General features: G+C 44.5%; 1 protein-coding gene across 4 annotated transcripts in view; it reads left to right on the top strand.

The window, feature by feature from the left end:
* The window catches only part of MAPK14 (mitogen-activated protein kinase 14), a 76251-nt gene extending 66373 nt beyond the window's left edge, over positions 1 to 9878 (top strand). For 2 of the 4 annotated variants that reach the window (XM_061397997.1, XM_061397996.1), the window contains exons 10-12: positions 1837 to 1915; positions 6406 to 6579; positions 7506 to 9878. In XM_061397997.1, the coding sequence (XP_061253981.1) occupies positions 1837 to 1915; positions 6406 to 6579; positions 7506 to 7573 (321 nt within the window). In that variant the 3' untranslated portion in view covers positions 7574 to 9878. Of the gene's footprint in view, positions 1 to 1836; positions 1916 to 6405; positions 6580 to 6757; positions 7480 to 7505 lie in introns of those variants that run through there. The other 2 variants (XM_061397999.1, XM_061398001.1) reach the window with 2 other exon arrangements.
* The last annotated feature ends 7296 nt before the right edge of the window (positions 9879 to 17174 follow it).

A 17174-nucleotide genomic window follows, 5' to 3' on the forward strand; every position in this document is an offset into this window, starting at 1 on the left:
GGTAAGACTGTTCTCTGTATGACGTGGTCTCTCTCACCTCTGTTTTCCCTTCTTTATATGCATGCTCAAGTAGGAAGGGATAACAGGCTTGTCAATAGTTCAATTCCTAGAGCTTTCTTTTCAAATCAAAAAGATTCTCAGCTGCTTCTCAAAGAGGGCGTCTCCTGTTTGCTCTGCACACGGTGTTTAAGAAGGTGAAGTTATTAAGAGGAACAAACTACTATGTGTAAAAGAAAGCTACAAGGATAGGAAATACAGCATAACTCTATATGGAATATAATTTATAAGAAGTTTGAATCACTGTTACAGACCTGAAACTAATATATATTAATATTAGAGATCTAATTTATATATATATGTAAATTTTTAAAAATTTAAAAAGATGAAGTTGCCCTAGCAGCTAGAACTTTTTCTAACCTTGTTATGTGTTTGTGTATACATACGTACATAAAGATACATATATACCTTTACTGTTGAGCTGTATTAAAAACAGGAATTTCAAGGAGGTAGTTTAGATTTAAAGAAGTTTTATCTCAGCTATTCAGACTGATCATGAGATTTTTTTTTTCTATGAAACAGGGAAGGTCATAGATTTAATAGCTAATACGTGAAGCACGCATTTATGAACCATTTGTATTTATATGATTATTCTCAAGACCAGTTTTTATTTTTGCCTTTATTAAGAGCTATCAGTCCTTGAAAGTATTTTAGCACCTTGAGTTTTAGAATAAAGTCCAGAAATTATCCAGTTGAAGCATCCTTAGAAAATGAGAGCAGGCTTTCCTTTCTAAAGGCAACAGTGATAGCAGCTGAGGTTTATTTGAGCTCCGCCTCTGAACCCAAGGACGGTGCTGAGGAGGCTGTTGGTTTGTTATCACAAGTCCTCCCTTCAGCCCTTTGAGGTTGGCACTGATGTTAATCCCACTTCATAGATGAAGAACTCAGGACTTAAAAGAGAGTAAGTAATTCAGGTCTGTCCCACCCCAAGAACCAAACATTATAAAATCTGAATTTGTATATAAATGTTCTTTTGTGTCAAAATTTTTACTTGGAAGCTCTCCCACTAGTTTTATCTTGCTTGAGTATTAGGATAACCATATGATATAGGCAAGCCAAATACTGATATCTAATAATAATACTAATATTTTACAGATGAGGTCATTGATATGCTAGTTAAGACTTGCCCAAGAAGATGTATCTCATAAGTGGTAGGGGAAAGATTTCTGCCTAAGCTGTGTAACTTATAATCCACTATTCTTTATTACTCTTATTAAGTTGGTTAAATATTTTTTTAAAATGTGTTTGAACCTCTTAGCATAATATAAAGCTTATGTTTATTTCCTTGTTACCAAAAATATTTTGTTGACAAGGTTTAATACTGACATCCTTTTAATATACTGAGAGTCCCTGCTGAGATCAGCTCATCAAAAGATGGTTGATCTTAGACTTTCTTTGGGAATACTAAACCCTATGCCAACTTCAGCTTTTTTAGGAAGACTGTCTCAGGAAGGGCTACTTCTTAGATATCTTGGCCTAATAATTTTAAACTTCTGATCGTGTGACCAGAATGCTAATGAAAGGGAACTTAGCTGGTTAGCACTTTAGTTCACTTGAAATTTTAACTGGGAGATAGCAGGAATAAATAAAGATGATGATGGTAAATAAGAAGGTTAGGATGGCAGTGAGAGAGAAGTCTGTGATGAATATCCACAACATTCATAAACATTGACGCTAGCAGACTTTGTCAGTTAACACTTGCTCTGTGACAGGACCAGGAATCTTTGAGAGCAGTAAAAATATTGAACAAAACCATTTTGAAAACCCTTTGTTTTACAGGCAAGAAACTACATTCAGTCTTTGACCCAGATGCCGAAGATGAACTTTGCAAATGTATTTATTGGTGCCAATCCCTTGGGTAAGTTGACTGTATCCTCGTCTTGTGGATATTGAATTGGCCGTGACGTAGTTAGGGATCCTCTGGACTAATATAGTACTGTTAATGAAATCTCGGAAGGTGATAAATAGTGCTGTATTATCCATGTTTGTGCTGTCAGGCTGTTTATCTCATGACATGCTTATAAATATATGATCACAGAATTTGATGGGGGAAGTAAGCGGAAACAGTGAAGAAAGGAGAGAAAGCAATGGGAACCCTGGGAGAAGAGACTGAGGGACACGGAAGAGAAGCAGAGGGAAGCCTGTGACCCTCGCGTCCTCTTCCCTTCCCCGTCCTCTTTTGCCTTCAGACACCTAGCCATTCTCTCTTCTCCATGAAGCTTTGAAGAATGGCTCCATCTTCCTTCCTGTCACCACCGTTTCCAGGGTCTTTGGCGAAGGGACATGACAGTTGTGTGCTGCCTTGGCTGAAAAGGAGCTGCTTTGTTCCTTAAAACTGGGGGCTGGTGTGTACTTCTTTTGGTCCCCAAAAGTGGCATTGCCTGAGGTTCTAATCCCCTGACTCTAGGAAAAGATGGGGGACAGTGCTATCCAAAGGAAGGCAATGCCAAAGAACATGCAAACTGCTGTACGGTTGAGCTCATTCCACATGCTAGCAAGGTCATGGTCAAAATCACTCAAGCTAGGCTTCAGCAGTATGTGAACTAAGAATTCCAGATGGACAAGCTGGGTTCAGAAAACACAGAGGAACTGGAGATTAAATTGCCAACACTCATTGGATCCTGGAGAAAGCAAGAGGATTCCAGAAAAACATGTACTTTCTACTTCATTGACTATGCTAAAGCCTTTTTGACTGTGTGGATCTCAACAAACCATGGAAAATTCTTAAAGAGATGGGAATATCAGACCACCATACCTGTCTCCTGAGAAACCTGTATGCAAGTCAAGAAGCAACAGCTAGAACCAGATATGGAACAAATGACTGGTTCAAAGTTAGGGAGTATGACAAGGCTGTATATTGTCACCCTGCTTATTTAACTTACATGCAGAGTACATCATGCAGAATGCCAGGCTGGATAAAAAATAATCTGGAATTCAAAGATTGCCCAGAGAAATAATCAACAACCTCAGATATGCAGTTGTTGCCACTCTAATGGCAAAAAGTGAAGAGGAACTAAAGAGCCTCTTGATAAGGGTGAAAGAATAGGGTGAAAAAGCTGGCTTGAAACTCAACATTCAAAAAACTAAGATCATGGCATCCTGTCCCATCACTTCCTGGCAGATAGGAGTGGAAACAGTGGCAGATTTTGTTTTCTTGGGCTCCAAAATCACTGTGGACGGTGGCTGCAGCCGTGAAACTAAAAGATGCTTACTCCTTAGAAGGACAGCTGTGACAAACCTAGACACTATATTAAAAAGCAGAGATATCACTTTGCTAACAAGGGTCCATCTAGTCAAAGCTATGGTTTTTCCAGTAGTCAAGTACAGATGTGAGAGTTGGACTATAAAGAAAGCTGAGCGCCAAAGAATTGATGCTTTTGAACTGTGGTGTTGGAGAAGATCTTGAGAGTCCCTTGGACTGCAAGGAGATCCAACCAGTCCATCCTAAAGGAGATCAGTCCTTAGGTGTTCATTGCAAGGACTGATGCTGGAGCTCCAATATTCTGGCCACCTGATGCAAAGAACCAACTCATTAGAAAAGCCCCTGATGCTGGGAAAGGTTGAAGGCCAAAGGAGAAGGGGGCAGCAGAGGATGAGAAGGCTAGATAGCATCACCAACTCAATGGACATGAACTTGAGCAAACTCCAGGAGATAGTGGAGGACAGAGGAGTCTGCCCTGCTGCAGTCACAGTCAGACACAGCTTAGGGACTGAACAACAGAAAAATCAGACATGGCCCTCCCTATGACGAGAGTGGAGCAATGCTGTGATAATAGAACAATCAACCTTATTTTTCTGAAGTTGTATCTCAGTAGTATGTTTTTAAATCTCAGTTTCGGTCATTCCTCCACTTAAGGGTCCCAGCAGCTGTGCTTCGGGTTTAGTTTCATCCTTCTGAGAGCTGACGACAGCCTCTTCAGAAGTTGGAGTGAAGGCTAAGTGGCTTTACCTTTCTAAGTACTTTACCCACAGTGATTGCGGAAGAGCGGTTTAGTGTTCCTATGATAATTCTTACATAGCAGAGATGCTCATGCTCGGAAGTGTTGAGCCTGTCAGCCTTGGAGATGGAGAATGTGTCAGGGCTCAGCTGGATCACTCTCATGTCTAAGAATAAATCCACAGACTCATCAGGGGTGTACAAAATTCTGCCAGGGTTGGTTTGGGTCTGTATCTGCCCTGGTTTGCTCTCACTGCCTTTGTATGATTTATTTATACTGTATTATCTAGTTCAAGGGTCTGTGAGAAGCTCTCTTTGAGTCATTAAGTACTGTATGATATTAGGAAATTATGTTGTAAGTTGGTAGCTTCCTTGTCTGTCATTCTGTTACGAATTTTTTCATCATCTCAGCTCATGTTTTAGACATGGCAGTGCTCACTGTGTGATTTCCTGATGGTTGGCTCAAAGCGATTTATTTGAAGGGGGGATATGTGTGTCCCAGCAGTTTATTGGGGTCACTTCCATCCTGATAAGCATCCCCCTTCTCTGGAATCGTGACATTTAATCCTTCAAAAAAGCTGGCTACCACTTAGCACTGTAGACTGCAAAGGGAGGCTTTGGGCCACCTGCTTCCCAGCACTGCAGTTCTCAGTATTTACACAGACCCGTCAGTCCACTGCCGAATGCTGGCATCATATAAAGAGTCTCTTCTTACAGGCAGAACATGGTGTAACCTGACCAGGAACTCGTGCCCAGCATGTTAACCCAGCAGGAATACACCAACAGTGTAAATACTGACAGCCCTCTTTTGTCCGTCTCTGACTTCATGTGTCACCATTATTCTCAAAACATGAAGTAAAACTTAAGTTGCTGTTTGATGCTTCTGTATTTGTATCTGTCAAGGTCTTAGAGGAATCTTTTTCTTAACCTTGATCTTATTTTATCAAGGTGTTGGTCATTTTACCCTGGGGTGGCAAAGACTCATCATATGGTCGAGACAGCACCTGATGAGGTTATTGTTTCTAAGAAGAGAATATATGTCTGGGCAATTTTCTGAGTGCTTTAAGGTGTAAGCTTATGAACTTGACACATAAATATTCACTTTGTTACTGCATTCCTTGGAAATCCACATTTCTCATTTAGAAGAAATTCAACTCTGGAATTGAGCCTGAAGGATGGGGGTCTTTTACAGCCTCCAGTGTACACAGCGTGGATCTCTTCAGGAAAAGGAACCCCCCCCACGCCCCTCCCCGCCCCAGCCCTTGACTAACCATCCCTGCCCCCTCCCACATTTAAAGAACAAACAAGAATTTGCAAAGCCACAAATGCCTTTGCTTCACAAAAGTGACAACTGTGGTCTTTTATTATTTGTCCTCCCAGGCGCTACCATTCTGAAACTCAAAACATCATCATTTATAGGAATTAGATGGGAAAAAAAAACCACGATTCTGTGACCCCCAGCTAATGAAATAGTTGCTGGGAAGGAAAATCAGTGGATGCTGAAAGCTATAAGCGAAAGAAACTGATACCTAGTGCTGACAGGGTACTTGCTTAAGGCAAAAAAGAAACAGCTTAACCCAGTGATCAAATTCAGCATCATTATTAATGGGACAGATGGCCTTAAGGTACCATTAAGTACACAGCATCACCTATGAAATATTCTTGCCAAAAATGTTTAACCTAATTCTTACCAAATTTTAGATTTACCAGGGTTTTCAGGAAATACAGGGGATAGAGGAAAACAAGGGTACAGATACATGATAGCTCAAGACAGTTTTGTGGGGGAGTCTTTTCAGGTCAGAGTTAGGGAAAATGGGGGTTAGAGGCGGGGGCGATTATTCTAGAAATAGAAGAGACTAAGGAAACTCAACAAAATGCAATGCATGGTCCTTACTTGAATCCTGAAGGCAATGGCACCCCACTCCAGTACTCTTGCCTGGAGAATCCCATGAACAGAGGAGCCTGGTAGGCTGCAGTCCATGGGGTCGCGAAGAGTCGGACATGACTGAGCAACTTCACTTTCACTTTGAACAAGTTACTAGATATAAAAAACACCTTTAAGATAATTGAAGAAAGCTTAACATGACCTGGATTTTAGATGATGTTTGAGGATTATATATTTGTCAGATGTAATAACAGTTTTATGATTGTATAGGAAGCCATCTTTATGGTGAAATATTTATAGGTAAAATTGCATGTCTGTAATTTTATTTTAAAATGATTCAGCAAAAAATGTATGTATATATAGATAAAGATATAAAGTAGGTAAAATATAATATATCTCAGAGCAGATACTTTGGAGAATGTTTGGGTATGAAGGATCGAAACTCTGTGTTTGCTTAATAAGGCATAAATTTTTGGTAATGTGTTAAAAACTCTTCTTTTTTCCTTCCCATCTGTGGTACTGACAGCTGTCGACCTGCTGGAGAAGATGCTTGTATTGGACTCAGATAAGAGAATTACAGCAGCACAAGCCCTTGCACATGCCTACTTCGCCCAGTACCACGATCCTGACGACGAACCAGTGGCTGATCCTTATGATCAGTCTTTTGAAAGCAGGGACCTCCTTATAGACGAATGGAAAAGTAAGTCATAGCAGGGTGAACATCTGCCTTTTTGAGAACCTAGATTTAAGAATCTTTCCTAGGTGAGCCACTAACCAAAGGCTGTGAGGGTGGGGGGAGTTTTTTCTGGTTGTATCCAACTCGTTAAAACTTGCAGTGAGGGTCTCTTCTGTGGAATGAGTATGTTCCTCTGTTGTAGATGACGCCCCTCTGGACCTTTGAGATGCTTCTGTCTGGTCTGATTTTGTGCACAGCCCCTCACGTCTGCATAGAGCTTTGAGGTTCTCAGAATTTCTGCATTTATACTATCTCTTTGAGCTAAGTAGGGAATAGGGAATCTTTACAGCTTTACAAACAATAGAACATTGAAGAGCATTTATATCTTATCTCTTAGCTTAGACCTAGTTAAGGATACAGCCAGAAATGGAACCCAGGTCTCCTAGACCCAGTCTCATATTCTTTTCATAAAACACAAATCCAGAACTTGAGTTAAATCCCAAAGCCAGGATTATCTGTTGCTGTAGCATATGGGGGACTTCCCTTGTGGCTCAGCTGGTAAAGGATCCGCCTGTAGTGCGGGAGATGTGGGTTCAGTCCCTGGGTTGGGAAGATCCCCTGGAGAAGGGAAAGGCTACCCATTCCAGTATTCTGTATAGTCCATGGGGTCGCAAAGAGTCCGACTTTTTACATTTCCCAAATAATTGGTTTGCTACTCTTAAGCATCTTCTCCAGAGAGCTTTAAAGAGGAGGCACTGGATCACCCAAAAAATTGTTCTTTTATATACATCCTTGAACTTTTGGTCACATGTTCACACACAAGCAATGAGGCCTGTTGAACCAGTAGCCTGGACAGGGAGGGAAGGGACTTGAGCTTAGAAGTTAGGGTGGCTTCCCAGCAAAGTGAATGTCTAAACTCTCACATCCTACTTTTCCTTCCCGATTTCTAGGCCTGACCTATGATGAAGTCATCAGCTTTGTGCCGCCACCCCTTGACCAAGAAGAGATGGAGTCTTGAGTGTCTGGTTTCTATTCTGTTGATCCCACTTCACTGTGAGGGGAAGGCCTTTTCATGAGAACTCTCAAAATATCATTCAAGTGCCTCTTGTTGCAAAGATTTCCTCCGTGGTGGAAGGGGTGTGTATGTGTGTGTGCGTGCGTGCGTGTGTGTGTGTCTGACTTTGTGGGAGGGTTAAACATGATGAGCAAACTATCACAGTGACTCTACGTGGAGTGACAGATGCTCCGTGGCGGCCTCTGCTTGCTCTTGTTCATGAGAGGCCGCGAGGCAGGCAAGAGCTGCCACCTTGTATGGTTTGTTAAAAGCAAAGTAAAAAAATATTAAACATCCCAGACCCTGGTCATGCTTTTGCCATCTTGGCCTCTCCTGTGGCCCCGCCTTGATGCTGAGGGTCGGCTTTGTCCACATCCCACGGCGGCTCACACCTCCTGGCTGCTTCACACGGGGCGCCGTCCCTCATTCTGTGTCAGCCGAAAAGGACCAGCTGGCTTCTGTGCGCTAGGCCGTGACTAACTTACTTAGTGTGGTTCTCGGAACTCAGCAGGTATACCTGGAACCATTAAATATGTTTGTGCCTTAAAAGGAGAGGAGAAAGTGTGGTTAAGAGAGTGCAGCCATGAAGTTCTAAGCCAGGCAAGTAGCCAGGTTGTCAGGCGGCCACGTGTGAATCCGGAGTAGACGGTGCCTTCGGAGGCAACACGTGTGCGTGTGTGAGCATGCGTGGATGTACATCCCTCTCTTCCTCCCTCACCCTGTCCCGCCCCCAGGTGTCATCGCCATTCCTCTGCATACCCCACCTTCAGTGCAGAGATTTCTTAAGTACTGGCCCCAGTAGTCAGAAGCTGGTTCCTGCTGTCAGTGTACCTCCTGTGTGCTCTTTATTCCTAGCAGAGTGATGATCTGTTTTGCACGTCTTGCTATTTGAGCATGCACGGCTGCTTGTCCTGTTCTCTTCAGGAGGCCCTTGTGCCAGGCAGGTTTGCCAGTGAAGACCTTATGGGTAGTTCAGAACCCGTGTCACCTCGGCTGATGCTAAGAGCGGGTGACATCATCCTCTCTTCAGCCCCCAGTACTATTTTGTGTTGAACACAAGTGATAACTCCAGGTGCTTTTGATGTGAAAACTATGAAGAAATGGAACAGATGGATGTATAGCATTTCCATTCTTGCCATCTGGTTTTCAACAAACTATTTTTGGGGAGCCGTCAACCAGGAAAGATCAGGGTTTGTCCCAGGAATATCTTAGACTTTGGAAAACAAGTCATTCTCTTCACTCCCAGTAACCAATGCTAAGACATGCTAAAAATCAAAGTGAAAAATGAAAGCTCATGAGGCCAGAAACTCCTTTTGCTATCTTTTGTCTAAATATGATTATTTTTTAAAAAGTGATGAGGTATCTTTTCCACCCTTCTTTGGAAAAGGGTCTTCTTGGCAGCTTAACATTGACTTCCTGGTCTTGGTTTGGGGAGAAATAAAATTTTGTTTCAGAATTTTCTATATGGCAGGAATCCTTTATGAATGTGATTCCTTTTGATGGGGAGAAAGGGCAAATTATTTTAATATTTTGTATTTTCAACTTTATAAAGATGAAATATCCTCAGGGGTGGAGAAGAGTTGTTTTCATAATTTTCTGAATTTCAGGCATCTTGTGATATCATAAGGGCCCATATATTTAAGCCTTTTATGAAAGAAGAAAGTGTAGATCCATTTCCAGTGTTGGCTGTGTGGCACAGTCTCATATTTGGGCCAAGATGTTTCCATTTCTCTGTCACGGCGCAGCACTGCCTACACTCCAGGGGGACAGGGTAGGACCCGCAAGTCAGCTGGAGCAAGAAGGAAGGAGGCAGCTGATGGTGATCACACCTCACCCAAGATCTGCCCCCTCTTTAAAGGAAAACGAACGCAAAGTCCTCATCTCCTTTATATGCAGTTCAAATCCTCATGATCCACAGCAAGTGAACTTTATCAGCCATGTTTTGTTGTAAATGCTAGTGTGATTTCCTATAGAAATACTGCTCCGAATATTTTTTTTCATAAAGGTCTTTGCACATGAGACCATATACATGTTAAAGAGGCTGAATGTGCCAGGAGCCCGGACTCAGCTGGAGGAGCCTGTGGAAGAAGAGCTCCTTGGTTTCTGAGCACAGTGCTCCCATCTCCTGATTTCTCTGAACAGGAAACAAAAGAGAGAATGAAGGAAAATGCTGTCTTATTTGTATTCATGAACTTGGCCGTAATCAGTTATGCCATATAGGATGTCATACAATACCACTGATTAAAATAAAGCCTATTTTTCAAATTTAGTGAGTTGCTCAAATTTATTGTATTTTCCTCTTGATTGTTTTTGTTCAGTGCACAATATAGCATTATATCAGTGGTCTTTCAGCTGCCGCCTGGCATATGTTTCTGACAGATCTTAATGTGACTCCTGTAAAATGTAGAAGACGTTGATAGAGCTCCTTGTGCAGTTTATGGTGAAGCAGATCAGACTCTTCAATGTGGGTGGGAAAAGCAAAGGACAAATAAACAAGATGTCACACTATAGTCTCCACTTGGGTGTCAGAGCGGCCTAGGACAGAGGTCAGCATACTGGGGCCCAGGGACCAAATCCAGTCTACCTACCACCTGTTGTGTAGCCCCCTAAAAGTGGGCTTTTTACAGTTTTAAATGGTTGAAGTCAAAAGAACAATATTTTTGTAGCATGTGAAAAATAATGTAAAACTCAAATTCCAGTGTCCATAAATAAAGCTGTGTCAGAACACAACCACACATTTGTTTATGTATTGTCTGCGGCTGCTTTTGTGCTACAACAGAGTTCAAGAGTTGTGACAGAGACCATATGGCCCACAGAGTCTAAACTGTTTACTCGCTGACTCTTCACAGAAGTTTGCTGACCCCGGCCTAGCATTTAAATTTCCTTATCTGAAACATGAAGTTTGTTTAAGTATGAGTTCTTTTCAGCTCTGACGTTCTCGGACTGTCTGTACAGACCTATGCTTTTATTTAAAATTGTAGGGAGAAGTTTGGATGTGTACACTGTTCATAGACTTTTGAGCAGATGTATTTGATGAGTCTTCTGTTGCATGGCCCTTGACCATATTCTTCAAAACTACTGGATTGCATCACAAGATGAAAGAGTCACGAGGTCTCACAGCTGTTCTCAGGGCCTGTATTGTGGCGCTTCCTTTCTCAGTGGCCCAGGAATGCTGACGGGGGTCCCAGGGTGGGTCGTGAGGCCCAGCCAGTGAGGATGTAAAAAGTGCAGCCGGGGGTTCTGTCCTGTGCTGTGTTGGCCCTTGACTGGCAGCTGGGAATGACGGATAGAAGGCAAAGCAGGCACAAGCTCGTGTCCTCATTCTTACCCCCGGCCCCCGCCCCCGCCCAGTGACTTCTTAAGGGGGTAAGAGAAAAAGGACTCCGTTTTCACATGTGATACATCAGTCCCTATAAAGAGCAGACCATTGTAGGAAATATTTTGCCTTTCCATACAAAATCAGTGCTGTGACACAGCCTTCCTCCTAGGCTGCTGAGAGCAGAGGGCCTGCTTAGCTCAGGGAGACGGCTGGCACCAGAAAAATTTCACCTAAAGGTGAATCCACTTAAAATGGGGACCAGAGTTTTCATTGTATATTGAGGATTGGTGGGGGAGGTGGGGGGTGGGGAGAGGAAGTCTAATGGGGACTTGCATCATGAAAACTGAACAGAATTATAAAAGCTTGTAATTTCAAAAATATTCAAGAGTTACATGATTATTTTTTTGAGTAAAACCATGTTTAGCATCCTACAATATTCTTTCCATCTCATTTTTGCAGCATAATCATAGAGGGAATTTTTTCCAAAATACATGAGATCTGGGACTTCCCTGGCAGTCCAGAGGTTAAGACTCCACAGCCCCACTGTAGGGGGCACAAGTTCAATTGCTGGAAAGGGAACTAAGATCCTTCATTCTGCTCAACAAGACCAAAAAAACAAAAAATTGAGATCTTCCTCAGTTTTCCTATGGACCTCAATCTCTTGATATTCACATTGTTCTTTTTTTATAAGTGATCACCTTGGTGATCACCTTATCACCTCTCCCTTTACTGTAACCGTCTGAGTCTGCCAGATCCCATAGTTTCCAGTGGCTTTGCTCAAGTTCATCAAATCCACTATTGGCAAAATTTGTAATTATTGCAATTAATCTGCATTATGTTTGCTGTTTGTCATATGCTTACAATATGATCAACTAGAGACTAATAAAAGACTAGAATGGGTACGATGGGTACTTGCTGGCTTATCTCATGCAGCCCATACTGGACCTCGCCCAGGTCCCAGTCCCCTCCCCTGCTTCCTTATCATCTGGGATACACAGGCACCTCTGCCCTCTGGAGAGCGGCAGGCCAGTGAAGGGCTACAGCGGCCACTTTGTTCCCCCCTTCAGTGCTTCTCGCCACAGCTTCATGCCACCCCCCCCACCCTGCCCCCGTGGCATTGCTCTAAAGGCACAGTGCTTTCTCTGTCACCTGGTCTTTGTAGGTGATAGTCCCTCTGCCTAGGACCCCCTGCCTTCTCCTTCCCCATCCTCTGGGCTAACTTCCCTGTCACTCCCTCTGTAAACCTTCCCTGAGCATCCCCAAGCTAGGACTAGGCGTGCCTTCTGTATGCTTTTTTGGTACTCATCTGCCTTGATCAGGGGTGGCACTGATCACATTGCTTTGCCATTGTCTGGTGTCTATCACCTGCTCAAGAGAAAAAAACATGACGCTTAAGGACACGAGCTCTGGATCAGTCTGCCTGAGTTCAAATCCCAGCCTCTCCTCCTGGTACAATCTGGGAAAATTATTTTTCTCTCTGAACTTACCTTACAGGGTCATTGTGAGGATTAAATGAGTTAAAGTATGTAAAACCCTTAGCATACAGTAAGTGCTCAATAAATGTTAGCTTAGGGCTGTATGTCCTTGAGGGCACAGACTTACACACTAGTATCCCTATCACCTCACATGGTACCTGACATACAGGAGGCATCTCATCTTTATTGACTGAGTCAGTGAATGACTGTCATTTTTTAATCACTTGCAATCATCTTGTCCTCTGTTTCCTGTTTTTAAAACTGCCAGTCCACAGAAGCAAAGACCATCTAAAGAAGAAAACCAAATATATACAGACTATCTGCCCTAAGAAACCGTGCTGTATGGAAGTTCCCAGTTTAAGAGACAAGTATTAGAATTAGTTTCTGATTCTCTTGGCATCATCTTGCTTGTCATTCAAGTTGGATGCATAGCAACTTAATGAACTAGAACAATAATCCAAAGGTTATTAAAGATAACTGTTATTGAAGATGGCTGTTGTCCATGATCTAGATAATTTGTTTTCCCATCCATCTGCCACTTTAAAGCAAAAATAACAGGGGCAAAGTAGGGGAATTGGAAGTCCCTAGGGTATCTTGCACCCTCATTCAGCCATTCCACAAACAGCTTTTGGGTAAGTTCCACGTATCAGGCACTGAGAACATGGGAAAAAGTAAAAGACTGCTCTTGGAGTTGAGGTTCTAATGGGGTGTAAGAGTCATAAATAATGACTGTACGGCTTGCTTCCCTGGCATCGCAGAACAGAACCCCTGAGCGTCTGCTGCTTGTGGCCGTTTCTGGGCCAGATGCAGCCTTTGGTTACACCCTCCTGGTGCTCAGCAGACAGGGAGTGGGATTGTCCTGCGGGAGTCCTGGGCCTGTGTGTCCTCCCCGGGTGTTACCTTCACCTGATCAGCCGGCTCCACTAGCGGGCTACCAACCACACGGCCGTCTGTTTCCGGTTTGAGGTGTGACGTCATTGTACCCCGGCACGAAAGCCCATTCCCATGCCGCCATTGCTCAGACGTGACCCATCGCACGCTCACGGCTCTGCCCGGTGACCGAGGTGGTGACTCTCTGATAATAGCTGCTGACAAGGTGCCTGTGGTAGGGAGTGTCTCCATCTGGAGGCTGTCCTCCCCCCGCAGGCCCCACCCTGCTCCCTGCTCCACCCAGCCTGCATGGGAGTCAGGTACCCACTCTACCGTGTTCCTGTAACTTCCACCAAGCTTAACTAGTGTCAAGGCACCTACTAGGGTACTTTTTCTAACAACGTATTGTTATTGCTCTTTCATGACACAGATAAAACATGTTTATTGCTGAAAAGTTTTGAATGTAGCTATGGAACATCTATTGTCCCACTACCTGGAAATGATAGCTGTTGGCAGGTTGATGTAACTACTAGAAAATTTTCCTGAATCTGTAAATGTATGTAACATTTATAAAAACAGATGCTTATTATTCAGTCATCTGTGTCAACAGATGGTGTTGAAACAACTGGACTCCCTCCTTACCTCCCTTTAGCCACGATCACGTCCAGGCAAATCGAAGATTTAAATGGAGAAAGGTGTTTGAAGCATATCCCAAGCCCAGAAGCTGTAAGACAAAGGCTAATGAACTTGGTGACACCCAGCCTGGCAGGATGTAGTAAAGGTGGAAGCTACCCATCCCTGTGAGCCTGCATTATGTGTGCATGCTAAGTGGCTTCAGTCATGTCCAACTCTTTTTGACCCTATAGACTAATCCAACAGGCTCCTCTGTCTATGGGATTCTCCAGGCAAGAATACTGGAGTTGGTTGCCATGCCCTCCTTCAGGGGATGGACCTAGGGTTCGAACCCACATCTCTTATGTCTCCTGCATTTGCAGGCAGGTTCTTTACCACTAGCGCCTGGAAAGCCCATAAAGTGAAGTTGCTCAGTTGTGTCTAACTCTTTACGACCCCATGGACTGTAGCCTACCAGGATTCTCCGTCCATGGAATTTCCCAGGCAAGAGTACTGGAGTGGGTTGCCATTTCCTTCTCCAGGGGATCTTCCCAACCCAGGGATTGAACCTGGTGTCCTGCATTGTAGGCAGACGCTTTACTGTCTGAGCCTGCAGGGAAGTCCGGGAAGCCCGTAGGTGCCCAGAAAATTTGGTTGAATGGATTAAGGCTTTATAAAGCATTGCGGAGTAGATACTGAGGACAGAGAGAAACAAGACACTCATGCCCTCAAGAAACTTAGAGTTTAACTTTGAAATAACCGACAATTCAAGTCTAGGCCTGCTGAGCCATGATCCTACGGGAGTCAGAGTAGGGAGAGGCCAGTGGGGAGGAGTGGCCAGCCCCAAGAAGTGCTACTGAGCCAGGCCTTGAGGCATGAGGGTCCTCTCCATCCTTGGCAAAGCAGAGGAATGGCATTCCAGAAGAGCAGCTCAAGCAGAGGTGTGGCGACAGAGATGAGTAAGATGTTTGTGAGACGGTTAGCACAGACGCTGTGAAGGATCCGATTAGCAAGAAAGGCAGGGCCCTGATGGGGGCAAGCCTTGTCCAACAGGCTAAGAACTTTAAATTTGATCCTGAAGGCAACTGGGAGCTAAGAGGGTGGGGAGTGACGAGGAGGCGAGGCTGCTCTAACCAGGAAGATTAGTCGCAGCTGGTTCGCCTGTTACACCTGCTTAGCCCGGCTCTCAGGCTGTCCCGCTGGTGAGCCCTCCCGAGGCGACCGAAGCTGGATCCCCAGCCCTCTGTGGGTTAGGAGGGACAAGGGTGGCCTCGGGAGGCCTGGCAGGGCCTGTGAGGCAGGGTAAAGGGGACCAGCTGGTGGTTTGTCCCCCAGGGGTCCCTTACTAATCCCTGTTGCCACATCTTTGCTGGAGCTGCTCGTGGTGGCTCATGGAAGCTGGTTTTATGTCTCTCTTCTCAATTTTATGTTCAGTGATGTCAGGTTGGTAGTGTGAACTTGGCCACGGAGGAGGTATTTACACCGCCAAGATTGACAGGCACTAGGCGTCGGCGCTCCCATCCCCCAACGCTGGTTGTCCCACACCCCACTGGCCTGTTTCCTTCTGGAAGTCAGGGGGATTCCGTTATTAGATTTGGAGAAGGGTAGGAAGCGAGATTCTTTTGTTTTTTGACCACACTGCGCGGCATGTGGGATCTTAGTTCCCTGACCAGGGATTGAACCCCTGCCTCCTGTGGTGGAAGCATAGATTCCTAACCACTGGATTGCCAGGGTAGTCCCAGGAGATTCTCGTTTCAGGAAGCCAAATGGAGTCTTTAGGAAAATCAGTGTCTGCCAAATAATAGAGCTGCCATCGGGAGGAATAAATTCAGATCCCTAACAAACAAAGGGTGACTCTTTACGGGCACCATCCTATGCCGCTGAGCACAGTACTTACTAGCACTGATTCTGCAGTGAGACTCCTGAGCTTGAATCCTGGCTCTGCTATTTATTTACTAGCTGTGTGACCTTGGGCAAGTCACTTCACCTCTCTGTGCTTCATGGTTGTCATATGTAAAATAAAGGAAATTATTATCCCATTTCATAGGGTTATTGAGAGAAATGAGTTACATGTACATAAGCTCTCTGAACAATTTCTGGCAAATAATTAGTGCTCTGGCAAAAATATTTTTAAATACATAAAACAGAAAGCTAAGTATTCAGAGAGGCAATGTGACTTACTAAAGGTCACACAGCAAGTTAGAGGCAGAGCTGGAATTAGAGCCCAAGCCTCTGCCATAGCCGGGAGACTGACTAGTCTTGCCTGGATTTCTTTGACTCTGACAAGGGTCGTGGGGATGGTCCATGTGTCCTGGGGCTGGATATTTACATCGAGAGGGTGGAGCAGGCTGCCCCAGTGACCTCTGTTCTAGAAGGGCAGGTTGTAAAGATGTACTCTGGGTTCACAACCGCCTCTGCCCAGAGCAGGTCACACCAGAGCCAAGGCTGCACAGTGACCCCATTACCGAAGTTTGGGAGGTCACTGGAGCCAGGACTGCCCCAGGCATAAAGATGAGTTTGGCCAACTTACCCATTACAAACAAGACAGAGATGTATGGTAATGACAGTAGGACCTGGTTATAAAGTCCCTACTATGTACCTGCCATTCAGTGTATGCAGGGCACTGCTCTAGGAACTTTTGATTCAGCAACAAACAAAACACAAAATTCTGACTCTTGTAGACCTGACATTTATAAGGATGAATATCTATGAGACAAATAATGGGCTTCCCTGGTGGCTCGGACAGTACAGACTCTGCCTGCAGTGTGGGAGACCCGGGTTCAATCCCTGGGTTGGGAACCCACTCCAGTATTCTTTTTTTTTTTTTTTTTACCCTCCAGTATTCTTGCCTCAAGAATTCCATGGACAGAGGAGCCTGGCAGGCTACAGTTTATGGGGTCACAAACAGTTGGACACGACTGAGCAACTGACACTTTCACTTTTCACACAACATGTAAGATAGAGGCTTGAAGGAAACTGAGGCCAGGAGAGACAGGGGGTTATGGCTTGTGACGGATCGGAGGGCCTCTCAGAGGAGGCCCTGAATGATGGGAGGGAACACCAGGCACAGGCCTGCAGCCCGGCATCCCCAGGCTCATTAAAGCCCCCAGCTGGGTCAGTGTCACTCTCCCACTGGACTGATGTGGAAGTTCAGAGACATGCTTTCAGCAGCTCACGGTCACACAGCTCTATGCGTTGGCATGATTCAAACCCAGCTCTGCCTCCCAGTCCTCATCTACTCCCCACTAGTTCAGGGGAGTACAAGTCCACCCAAGAATGTGGGTGTCAC

This window comes from Bos javanicus, chromosome 23 (genome assembly GCF_032452875.1).
Source record: "Bos javanicus breed banteng chromosome 23, ARS-OSU_banteng_1.0, whole genome shotgun sequence".
Lineage (NCBI taxonomy): Eukaryota > Metazoa > Chordata > Mammalia > Artiodactyla > Bovidae > Bos > Bos javanicus.